This window comes from Dermacentor silvarum, chromosome 7, assembly GCF_013339745.2.
Source record: "Dermacentor silvarum isolate Dsil-2018 chromosome 7, BIME_Dsil_1.4, whole genome shotgun sequence".
NCBI lineage: Eukaryota > Metazoa > Arthropoda > Arachnida > Ixodida > Ixodidae > Dermacentor > Dermacentor silvarum.
Window position 1 is genome coordinate 40,252,923 of NC_051160.1, and position 12,903 is coordinate 40,265,825.

The window sequence follows — 12,903 nt, forward strand, 5'->3', positions numbered from 1 at the left end:
CGTGAAACATGAAAAATGACTTCGAAAGGGAGTAAAGCAAAAGGAGAAAAGGAAAGACAAAAGAGAGAGAGAGAGAAGCGGCGCGTGGAAGGCTTAAGCCGTCCGAGCGGCGTAACGAGGATTTACTACGTGCCCGGCGAATCATGAACTCGGACAAAGACATGCGCGTTAGTTTGATTTACGGCGGTGGTCGCGGAAGTGATTTACAGTTCAGTCGGGCTGACAGTGGTCGCTGTAACACTGAAAAAAAAAAATCACTATAAACCGTGAGAGCCGCACTTTTCTTGCTCTACTGCTTTGTTTTTCCATCTAATTTTAATGTTCGTGATTTTTTTTTATTTTTCTTTCCGATGTCTTGTTTGAACAGTCCACATGTTCGGTCGAGTTCCGGGTTGAAGAATGCCAGAGTTTTGCGCTGTTCATCATGTGACGCCAAAGAGATACTGCAATGCGCGAAGCTATAGATGCATTTTCAGGTCTGAAAAAAGAAAAGAAGCAAGCTTTTTTTCGAATTCCTTTTGTTCTGATGCAGAGGTGTGCGTTTATATCTGAGTGTACGTCTACACGTTCTGTACTTATTTGATTTTCTGTCTTCTCATATCTTTTTTTAAATGTATTTTTTCGTTGATTGTTGCGAGGCTTATAGTGTGAAGTGTCGGTGAAGTCATCTCCGCTTATGTATTGTTATTTAGACGAAATAGTTTGATGTGGTCTGTTTTTTGCCGTTTTCGAAGTTCAGTCACTGACGTGCAGCATTCTCTACATTGCGGGAACACTCGAATGTGGTGTAAAGGGAGCACTTGACACCAACGGGGTACCTATGAACCATTTTGTACCCTCAAGATTGAGAGAATAGTGTGGGGGTCTGCGTGTGTACGTGTCGTTTGTCTGATTATGCAGTCACTGTGTAGTATCACCGAGCGGCTGGACTATATCATACCAGGCTATCAGTTAGGCTAACATCTCCAGCTTATCAGTAATGTCTCCATGGCGTGGCATTTCTGAAGACTGAAATTTGGGTGTGAGGGATCGCGAAGCACCAAACGGACTAACGTGTGCTTGCACGCGCGTAATCTAATTTTGACACAACTTACGACAGGTAGCAATGGACCAGCTCGACTTATTGCACCTTATTCAACCTTCGGAAACATCTTGCTTCGGTCTGCTGAATGAGACCGATATATATTAGTTTTTTTTTAATTATTATTTAACCCCCTCTGTTAGGCTGCTAGACACGAGGTCGCGGAATCAAATCTCGGCCACGGCGGCCGCATTTCGATGGGGGCGAAATGCGAAAACAGCCGTGTACTTAGATTTAGGTGCACGTTAAAGAACCCCAGGTGGTCCAAATTTCCGGAGTCCCCCCACTACGGCGTGCCTCATAATCAGATCGTGGTTTTGGCTCGTATAAGCCCACTATTAAAATTATTTAACCCCCGGTCGTGCTTCCGCATTGCCATGTATAATTACGCTTGTTGGTTAAATGCCGAACGAATGAGTAAATCGGTGATTTCCTATGTAGCCTACCGATGCAAGCAATTAAAGCCTAAAGGTTAGAAAATGAATAGGAAGCGAACGAATGACGGAAGTTTGCAGTGAATAAAAAAAATAGGCAAGAAAACAAAAGGAGGGACTAAAGAAGGACATGGCTACAGCGGAGTGACCGGGTGCAAATAATTAGCGTAGTGGCTTCCTGTTTGCTTGTTAATTACAGGCCGCTAGAACAAATTATGGCGCGGAATTCAATTTCCGATGGCGCCTGTAGGAAGGGCGTCGCGCCACTGTTTCTGCGAGAGCGCGGCGTGAAAAAGAACGAGCGCGCGCGCGCTGGTGGCGCCATCTGCGTGCGTTGCGGCGTCCCGCGCTTTTAAGCCAATAAGCGCGCGGTGCGCGCGCTCGCTTTGTATGCGGCGGCAGCCGCTGGCGCCATTAATTTTCTCCCGCGCAGGCTAGGAGTGCTGCCTGGGAAAGCTATAGCGGGGGGCTCTCTGTCTGATTAACCGCGCCGTTGGGCCACTTGTCTGGGCTCTGCGGTGTTGCCTGCTCGCTCTGCAGTTCCTTACTTTCTGCGTTTGACTGTGTCTGCAGTGTCTTGCACTTTTATTATTATTTTTTTCTGGTTTGCCTTGTGTTGCTGCGTCGCTCATATGTTTTGCGCCGCGCGTCCTTTCGCTTCCTCCGGTTCTGGTCCAGTCACGTTCATACGCGATTTGATACGCCGTTTGGTTGGCGTAATACGTTCGGCGTTCTTTCGGTTTCCGCGTTGTTCCGTTATTCCTCTTTCGCGTGACAGGAAATAAAAAAAGCAATGTTTTTCGCGGAATACCTGAGGGTCTTTTCTTTGAGGCATTTGCCTCCGTCTGGTATTCGCTTTCGTTATTTTTAAAATATCAGTAGCCGTTCGACAAAGACGATATCGTAAGACAAAGTATGGTACAGAAATTGGAGTGTGAATGGGACGAAGACCTAGTTGAGGGAACGTCATCTGAAAGGGGAGCTTGACGTGTCGATTTTTTTTTTTTTTTTTTGACATTGCATTGCTAAACCTCATCCTATGCACTTTATTTGGTTACTGGTTGTGACCTGTATATGACGAAACATAGGCGAAAATTGAAATGACCGCGGGAAATGGGTGCAGGTCAGTGTGTTATCCGGGATGTAGAGCACCAATCCAACAGCGGGCAGCACGTTTTTGCAACAAGCCGCACATCCACGGTATAGCATAGTGGACCCCATACTTGAACGTGCTCTTTTTCTTTTTTTCGTTTACCGTGCTCCTAAAGGCTCCGCGTTGTACTGGACCCGTCAACCTATTTTGTGGCAGAAAGTGAAGTCAACTTTACTCGTCAACGGTATCCCGTGCGGATCGCGTCAGTGTGAGACAAATTTTGCTCGGCGTTCTTGCCCAGTTCCGGCAAATGTCACAATGAAGTTATCACGCTAGAACTGTTCGCAAGAGCGGATGTCAGCCAATCGCGATGTCGGTATATTATTAGCCAAGGCTGCCGGCCAATGGGGAAACCGCACTTACAGACAAGGAGCTTTGTGAATTCAGCCCCAGAAGTTTTGGCGCTTTCGGTTTTGTCATGGCCCTCGCTTTGTTATAATGCTCAATGGAAGGAAAGAAGAAATGAAATGTTGCGTGGATGAAAGAAGGGAGGCAGAAAAGGGAATGATGATAGAACAAAGAAGGAAAGAGAGAAAGAAAATTCGCGGGAGTTAATCAGCCGCCGGAATACTTCTGTTGCTTCCAGGAAAGAAGATTAAGCAAGCCAACTTTTGGGCCTGCGATGTGTGGTGCACTGTAACGTTCGCTTATAGCTGCTCAGGAAACGAGTTTGGGCTGTTCGGTCGATAGCCGGCAGGTTAGTTTCGACATTGTTTTTCTTTTGTCCCTGTTCTAGACATTTTTATCTGATCTTCCCGGCTCGGGCAATCCTCTTCGTGGTTCTATTTCGTGCTGTCAGCGACGATTTTTCTTATGTAATTATGTCCCCTTTTAATTGAGTGCCGAATGAAGCCGTGCTTGCCGTCGTTTCTTTTTCTTTTGTCGTATTTGCGCCGCGGCAAATCCTGTTTAATGTTTTCTCGCTTTCTTTCCTTACGTGCCTTTTATTCTATCGCTCCTGTATCTTTTTTTTTTTCTTTTTCGTCTGTTCCCGTATTTAGCGCTCTTTGTTTCTTTACGCCTTTTAGTTCTCATCTTTTCTTAAGTGTAAGATGCTCGCGTCTTGTGTGCACAATCGGGTGGTATTGCTTCGACAGCGTCCTACCGTTAACCGGCTATTATATCCTACCTCTAGTCAACTGCCTCTGTGGAGAAGAGGCATCCGGGCACCGATTACTGCATGTAATCTTGAAATTGAGCTCTGTACTGTTAACACCTGCGTCCTTACTAATTGTTCCGAGCAGTACGCTTTGCTTTGTGAGTGGTGTTTATTATTATTATTATTATTATTATTATTATTATTATTATTATTATTATTATTATTATTATTATTATTATTATTATTATTTAAGATGGTAGAGAACTCAGCAAGTTGGTATTGGATCATGGCTAATAACAACTACGCGCTGAAAACGAAGGAAGGCATATAGACACATCTGAATGTGTGTGCGTGTGTTCATCTTTTTTTTTTCTGAAACGATAAATTCCATCTTGAGAAACGTATCAGCGAGCCTGCGTAAAAATGAGTATATAAAAGGTGTCGTCAATCTGTAAAGCTGCTTCAGTTTAGTGTCAGTCGACATTCTACATTACTTTCGCTTCGCCACCTTGCTCTCGATTGAACCGTCGCTGTTCTGTCCTCGGGTGTCCATAGACTCTTGGGCTCATGTGACGGGAATGTTTGCTCTGACATTCAGGCCTTTCTTTTAGTTTGAGATGCGTGGTTGTATTCCCAAATTCAGATCCTATTGTTTAGCTTTTAAAGCGAAGGTTCTTTTGCCTCTCCCGGCCACTTGTCTGTTGTTGGCTACTGGCTTCTGCTGTCTGGCCGGTTATACAGCTTGGGTCGCTGGGGATGTGGCAATTGGTATGCCAGCATTCTTGGTCAGCATTCTAGAATGGGTGTAGATGCCACTGGGTGTAGGTGCCCTAATAGACAAGCAGAATAAGAGGCAAGAATTGAAGTAGTCGGCAACGATTTTTTTTATATATAAGTTGGCTACAGAGATGTGCCGAAGTTGGCATCAAAGGCCGCCGGGTGTGGGGAAGGCGCTAAGTGAAAATGAACGGGACCACAGCGTGCACTGACCGAGGGGCCGCGAGCTACATAGAAGAGAAAAAGTAGAAAATTCAGTAAACATCAAAGAAAGCTTTGCTCATATCTGGTTGCCACTATGCGTGGCATCGGTCCATTTTTTCTTTCTTTTTTTCTTAGTTTAGTCCGATTTGTTTTATATTTGTTTAATTGATTGCTTCGTTTCTATTAATAAATATACTTCGAAATTGTTTTTGGTTTGCTACTAACCTACATATGATCAACTAGCGTTTCATTTCATTTGCATATAAATGTGCCCTCATTTCTTGGATTTATGCGTGCTGCCTGATGCTAGGCCAATCCCCAAAGCTTGATGTGTGTCACAGCAGCATGGGGAACTACTAAAACTACTACTACTACCACTACAAACCACTACCATGCACCTCCACGACCAGCACTGCTACCACTACTACCTGTGCAGCTGTTGTTACCAACTTCAGAGTTCACTAACACGTGTGCCGTGTGCGACGCCCACTCTGATACAATGAAGTTAAGAGTCAACGACCCTGTGTTACATCCTCTCTCTCTCTCTCTCTCTCTCTCTGTGTGTGCGTGCGTGCGTGTGTGTGCGTGTGTGTGTGTGTCCCGGGGTTTCCACCCGCAGCAGAAATGCAGATGCTGGCAGTGAGAAAACGGCAGTTCCGATAACGGCAATCAGCCTCGAAAAAGCGCCGATGTAGCAGCATTCCGTCCAACCGTGTGGCAACGCTGCCCCCTTGCACTTTCCCTTCGCTTGCTAATGAGCATCGATCTCCCTTTTACCCCGAGAAGGTATATACACGATTGACTGCGGGCGCCTCGCTCTGGGACTGGCAGTGCTCGTTCGATACCTTTGGCGAAAGCACGGGGCCTGCATTGTGCTCGGCGATAATATCGATGGAAAAGTGCCCATTCCCTGGTTGTACGTGGAAGGGCCCTGCTGCTAAATTTCCACTGCTGGCTGCCCTCTAGGTGTTGTCGTCATGCTTTGTCCCGAACTGAGGCGGGAAATCGAGCTCCGACGGACTGTTATAGGAATTAAGGACACAAGCTCGGCGCCGGTCTTAATTTTTCTCTAGTCAAGTAATAGATGGTCGTATAGGGGAATGTGGGAGAGAGGAGCGATGGAATCGCTCAGGACGTTGTCCTTACAGCTGTGTGGACGTTGTCCTTACATACGGACGTTGTCTTTACAGCTGTGTGGTGTTTTGACATTTGGCAGTGTGTCTGAGAATTTCTGAGAACCATGTTGGAGAAGCGGCTGTTTGTTGTTTTGTTTCTTCCTGCGTGTTTTGATGGCGTCACTGTTATACCCAACAAGCGGTTTGTTTCGCAAGTTCTTCGGCCTAAATAGTTAAATCCAAACATTTCCTTAAGACAACACCTTCGTGCCTGCAGTGCCGACAGAACATAACAAACTGGGACATGACCTGAAAGCCTCAGTACGTAGCGTAATTATGGGAAACACGATAATGGATTCCGTCCTCTCCTATAGCTCTGTTTACGCTTCATTTCCGTGACGCCCGTTTATATCCCGCGCATTATACCAGTGACATTCGTCCTCCTGTTAATTACCGTGCTGTGAATACATGACAGCGACTCGCAGTCCGACCGCAGTCCCTGCCCTCGCGTTCGTCTCGAGACTGGCCAATTATTCCCCAGAAAAAAAAACATAATCTCTGTTGACTAATGAGACCCGACCTATCAACATTAATCCTCCTTGTCCACGTCTGCCACCCGCGTGTCCCGTGTGAGGGCTTCACGGTCCCTTTACGGCAGTGCCACCGTCGTCTCTCTCTCTCTTTTCCTCCCGGATTCTTACCTTCTCTCCGTATCCCTCTATTTTACTTTCTTCTATCGCTCATCGTGCGTCACCTTCCCTGCAATCACCACCGTGTCCCGAGGGTGCCGTCAAGCGTAGCCGGCAGAGGGCGCAGCGCGCCATCCCCCAAGTGACGGCCCGTTATCCCTACCCGGCTACACGGGAGTCTTTCCTTTATGCCCCGACGCCGGTGACGGGACTCCTCCTCTCCGGCTGCAGGAAAGGGCGTTCCCTCAGCGCCGGCACCACTCTCTCATTATGAGCGCGCCAACAGCGACACCCTCTCCCTAAATTTCCCCCGCTCCATTTCGTCGTGGAGATAAGGGAGAGGAGGGTAGCGACAGATCCCTCCCTGGGCGGAGGCGCGCCCTCTTCTCCCTAAAGCGTGACGATAGCCGCGCCGCGCTAGACTTGCGGGCGCGCGCTGACCCACCTAGATTAGAACGGATGGAACGAACTCCGAGGGAAATATATGGCGACGGGGCGCGAAAGTACGGGCAAAGTAAAAAACTTGCGAAGAGGGGGAGGAACGGGAAACCGCGTTGGAAGGTGAGGCGAAATTGGGGAACGCTCACGCGGTAGCGAAGCGATATAAATCAACGTGACTCACGTCGCACGTTGGAGGCAGAATGGAAAGACAGGCCATATATATACTGGCCTCAATTGTCGGCGGCAGCAGCAGGTGAAGTGTGTGACGTAAGCGCCAGCCCGATGTGCCCGAGTGTGTTTTCGTTTTGTACTTTTACGGAAAATGTGCGGTGAAGATCGCGGTGACGGCGTCTGTCCAGAGGGCGTGTTCTAATTGGACTAACTTGTACCTAAAACGCCGCGAGCAACGACGTCTCCTGATTGAAGGGCGAAGCTCGTCAAATCGTCTTGTGGAAAGCTATTTGTGTACTCATTGTACGTCCAAGTATATATATATACGCAAGCTTGTGACGATGATGGGCACGTAACAACGCGAGGGATAATAATCTCTGCAGGTTGATATTTGTCAAGACGTTATCAGCGTCTGAGCATTTTCTCTCGGTGTTTAGATGCAAGGTAAAGGCATTTAATCCTTCTGCCATAAGGTTTCGTCTCGTAAGAAGTTCATTAAAATTATTTAGTCGGCAGTAACTTCAGTTGTTAGTTGAGCCTATATTTTGTCTACTTAGTTTTGCTTCTCCTTCCTACCCTGTCCTTTTACTAGTGAATGAGTGTGGAAAGGGAGCGGAATCCATTCATTGAGCTAGCTCCATTATTCAGCAAAAAAGAAAGAAAAGCGATGCTGTTCTTTTTGTTCTTGTTATTTATTCCTCTCCCTTAAATCACTCGTTGCCGCATCAATCGGGTGGCATCTCTGGACCTTTACGACGTTCCACAGCTCTAAATGTTTGAAGACGCTTCAAGCTCAGGTTCTGGCTGTGCAACAGCGTAATTGAGCAGGTTTGAGAACCGTGTGCTCTTCGACACTGAACGTGACTCCCAACAGCTTCTTCGCTGGTCGTATCTCGAAGATTGTTTCACGAAGATTGAGCTACTGTGTTATGTTATCTAGCGTACATTTGAACGTCTCGTCAGTATTATCCTCCTGTATCTGTTTTTCTTTCCTTTTCCAGCTTCTCAGTTTCTTTTTCTTTTGTCGTCTCTCTCTCTCTCTCTCTCTCTCTGAAGGTGGCGCCGACTAACATTCAATGCTGCGATTTCGAATTCGTAGAGACGTTTCGGGTACCGTAAATGACCGCTTATATTCTGATTCGGAAACCGAACATGGGTGTGTTAGCTGAGACAGGGTGTTTTATGCGCTAAGCAAGCTCGTCGACAGTGTGATCCACAAGAATCTAATCAAATTTCAGGGTTTAACGGCCCAATGAGTGACGCCCTGTATAGTGGGAAGCTCCAAATTAATATAGACCGCCCGAAGTTTTCGAACCCGCTCCTTTAAATCTCTGTGTACGGGCGTTGTTGGACCGCCATCGGAATGCCGGCCACCTCTTGTCAGGAAGCGAACACGCTACCTCGTGTTCGACACCAGATACAGCATACCTACTGCTCAACCGCCAGCGGGTGACCCCAAAATACCCTTCTAAATAAAGCATATACGCCGCCGCTCAGTATATAGCCTATCTGCGTATAGTACTCCTTACGGCGGGGGTCATGACATCATTAGCCCGCGCCGGCACCTTCCGAATGAGACAATGCAAGGCCTCTGCATACGGCACTGGCTATAAGTATGTCCAAGTACATCCGCCACATCGTTCAGCTACCGAACACCCCCCCTCCCGAAACAGCAGCGTGTGCCCAAATCGTGACCTCGGCCACCGGTAAAGAACGTGTGTTGCGGTTCCTTGACTCTTCGTAACCGGTCGGATCCGTTACTCCGCATCGTCTGCTACTCACGCGCCCGCTACCCGTAAAGCAGACGGCGGCGTAACGTTTCGAAGCATAGCGCATATGACCCGGCCTTGGCTCGCTTCGACTTGTCTCGGCTTTGCGCGTCCCGTTTCCTCTCATGCAGCTCGTTGTTCCTCACGTGATTCGCGGTGGGCTTGTCTCTCGCCTACGATCACGACTTCGGAGAAGCCCGAGTAAAAGAAATGAACAAAAAAAAAAGAACAAAAAAAGTACTTTGAAACGTCTTACGGACGGCGTGCGTCCGTCCGGAAGCGTGAAGCGCGGGGCGAGTAGAATCGATTATGCGAGCTTCTCGCGAGGCCTTCTGCTTCTGTTCGGGGCTTCCTTTATCTTATTCTCTCCGTAAGGGACTTACTGGTTTTAGACTTTTGTCTTGCGGTGTCTTTCGTGGCCGTTCCGCGTGTCTTGTTCTATGGAGGTGCCTCTATCGCGCCGATTGGGTGAAATGTTGTATGCGGTTTGTATATGCGGCAAGCAGGAACATACGAAAGGGCAGTTCGGTTGCCCCTTGTGTACGTATTCGTGGACGCCGTGTACTTCATTTCTTTGAACCATCCGTGTAAGGTCAGGGTTCCGTGTCCCTTCTAGGAGTTAATGACCTGCCACGAGACGTGAGCAGGTTTGAATTAGGCAACGTACGGAGTTCTAGTTTCGCGCGTGGCCTACTTTTTTTTGTCGATTTCTTTGTTTTATCGGTTAAGACAGTTCGGCAACGGATTGAACGGCGATAGGTCAGGGACGCGCATGTAAGAGGAGGATGTGCTTCTGTTCAAGGGCACAATAAAGACACGTGCTAAATCAGTTTGGACTTGCATAGTATTCTCCGAAAGATTATTTGCATTTTTCTCGCGGAGAGTTATACTTACTCTTTTCACTGGTTCGTGAATCTGTTTGTATGAAGCCTTTTCTGTGTCATGTGTACCTTCGAGATGTGCAACCACGCGAAATTTTCATTTGTATACTTCGTGTTTGCGCGGCTTTGCGTCGAATTGTCCGAATTCTTTTGCATATCATGTGCCGGATCACTGCCTTCCCAGTCAGCCCCAGTGTGCGAATCCGAATCTCTGAGGTAACTGCCTTCATTTCCCGAACGCATGAAAGATGGCGCCACCAATACCTCACGGCAGCGAATTCTGATACATCGCCTAGCCGCGTAGCATCTTGCTAAAGCGCAAGTTTATCAGTGGTGATTGACTAGCGAGAGCAAATACGTCAGCAGCAGAGCGCGCAAGACCCGACCTTGTTATAGCGATCCTAACAAGACATGGAAGTTCACAGCAAGTGGAGGCTTGAAGTGATTATCAGTAGTCGACCAAGAAATTTCGCGCTAGCGTTTCGACAAAGGGCCTCTGTCAGAACGTCGGCGACATTTCTTGGTCGAGACCATTGCTTATCTCCATCTTCCTGTGAAGGTGATATGCCTTGTTAGGATTGCCATAACAAGGTCAGGTCTTACACGCTCTGCTACTGACGTATTTGCTGTTGCTAATCAATTCAGTTCCATGTTCGACCACCGGTGATCACTTGTTATCCATGGCAAGTCCTTTGTGTTCTTTTGCGAATGCCTTTCCTTGATTTAAGGTTTGATGCGAATGTCCTCTCAACGTTCTCTCTTCTTTTCTCTCTCTCACAGGGATCGGCGACCAGGTGAGCGTGGAGCTGCACAGCCCGTCGTCTCCCGACCAGCTGGCGGTGGGCGGCGAGCTGTCTCTGCGCTGTCGCGCCGAAGGGGTGCCCGAGCCGCAGCTCGAGTGGTTCCACAACGGCGTGCGCCTGTTCCGCAGCGAGCGGGTGTCGTTCCGCGGCCGGCGCTTCCACCTGGCCGCCCTGACGCCCGCCGACAACGGCGTCTACACGTGCGCGGCTTCCTCCGAGGCCGGCATGGTGCGCAGCCGGCGGGGATTCGCCCTGACGCTGGCCGGTACGTACGTATACACGTGTGCCACTGTGCGACAGCGCAGTTTTGCTGTTCTGTCGAACCCGGGTATATCGAACTCGCATATAACGAATTATTGCGTATATGGAACAGCTGTCAAAATCCCCTTGAATATTTCCCTATAATTTTTTTTTACATTTTATATATCGAATTACCTATATATCGAACCTTTTTGGGATACCCTTCAGATTCGATATATCCAGGTTCGAATGTACAGCTTAAATGTTTCACTTCACCGGTCATCACCCTTCGTTCATATAGCGACCTATATAGTTGTGGAGAAGCCGTCGACATGTTGTGCTTGTTCACACCATTTGAAATGCATAATGAATAAATTAATAATTAGTCAGTTAATTAACGAACTTCAGCACTTCTATTCCAACTGTCAGTATATGCATAGAAGAACAGTGTCGGCTGAGAGCGACCGTTTAATTGCCGGCTGGCAAGGACTTGTAAATTTAATCTTTAGCATGTGCATGCTGAAGTCTCAACAGAGATCGTTCATGCGTGCCAAAGGGTATACGAAATGTTTTGCAAGAGCACTTTTCTGCGGAGCAGTTGGTTTCGTTTTAGCTCACTCGAAATGATCGGCGAAATAAAAGCGGCCAAAAATACATAGCAGGGTCAGACAAGGTCAGAGGGTTAGTGCCTTCTCTGGGATATATGGATTGAACTCCGCTACGTTTTCTGCACTGACGTACGGGTTGTCGAAACAGCGATTCACCTTTTTTTTTTTTTTTTTTCTAATCGCAAGGGCCGCTTCTCTAAACACTGCGCATTTGCCCAACTCGTGGCGGCACCAATAGTCGTTCAAGTGAAAGACCAAGTGCTCGATGCACGTTCTCGGGCTTGTCTCTTGCGCATGGCTCGACCACGAGAGCCACGTTTTACATTTGCTGTGTCATAGTACACAAGCAAACTGTGGTCGTACACGCTGTTTGCAAAAAGAAAAAAAAAATGCGTGATTACACAGCCATTAGTTGGCCAAACTGCCTTTGAGTCTATTGTGTCCAGCGAGTGTCCAACATTCCCAACAACCCGCCGCGTTCGCTTAGTGGCTATGGTGTGGGTCTGCTAGGCACGAGGTCGCGGGATCGAATCGCCGGCCACGGCGGCCGCATTTCGATGGGGCGCGAAATGCGAAAAACACCCGTGTATACTTAGATTTAGGTGCATGTTAAAGAACCCCAAGTGGTCCAAATTATTCCGGAGTCCCCCATTACGGCGTGCCTCATAATCAGATCGTGGTTTTGGCACGTGTAAAACCGCAGAATTCAATTAACATTCCCGACAGTCATCTTTCCAACGCATCGTCCGTATATACAGAACGGGGTTCTTGGTACGCATCTACATGTCACATAAGGGCCGGCGAGCGTGGCTCGTATCTACGGGAGGTATTTGCAGCCGATTTTAAATAAATCGAGAGATAGAGAGTGGCCACGAGCTCTGTGTGAGCCACGCAGTCGTTGTCGAGGCTGTCCTCGTCAGCGCCGCAGCCTTCTCCGATGCAGGCGAGAACGTGCCCCGGATCAGCACGCTGCCCAGCGACGTGACCGTGAAGCGCGGTGACGTGGCGAGGCTCGACTGCGTCTACGAGAGGGCCGCGGTCACCGAGTGGTACGCGCTGGACGGAGACGTGCCCCTCGGGAACACCACCAAGTGAGTAAACAAAAATTTGGAGGACGCTTAAGCTCCGCCTTTAAGAGTGGAACGCGATAGCGTTCAAAGGTCCCTGAATGCTTGTCAGGCTTCCCGGCAAGTGCGGCTTTCTTTTTTTTTTTTTCTCAAACTTCGCATCCGTGCGCGGCTGCCGTCTCTAGGCTGCCGAGGGGGCGAGCGCCATCTGGATGGTGTTTTTGCAAGGAACAAAATGGCGGGGTGCCGCTGTGTGAATTGAAGAAATGCTGGAAAATGGGTTTGTGTGCGAGTTTCGGCGTAAGGAGAATTACGTTTTCTCGTATATTCAAATTACAGTCCGACGCTGCCACGTCTGTAGGACGTGGGTA

At 48.3% G+C, this 12,903-nt stretch overlaps 1 protein-coding gene across 1 annotated transcript in view; it reads left to right on the forward strand.

Moving 5' to 3' along the window:
- LOC119457934 (inactive tyrosine-protein kinase 7-like) overlaps nt 1-12,903 on the forward strand; it is a 149,731-nt gene that overhangs the window by 110,429 nt on the left and 26,399 nt on the right. Inside the window, exons 3-4 of the mRNA XM_037719707.2 lie at nt 10,595-10,882; nt 12,409-12,556. Coding sequence (XP_037575635.1) covers nt 10,595-10,882; nt 12,409-12,556 — 436 coding nt within the window. The remainder of the gene's footprint in view (nt 1-10,594; nt 10,883-12,408; nt 12,557-12,903) is intronic.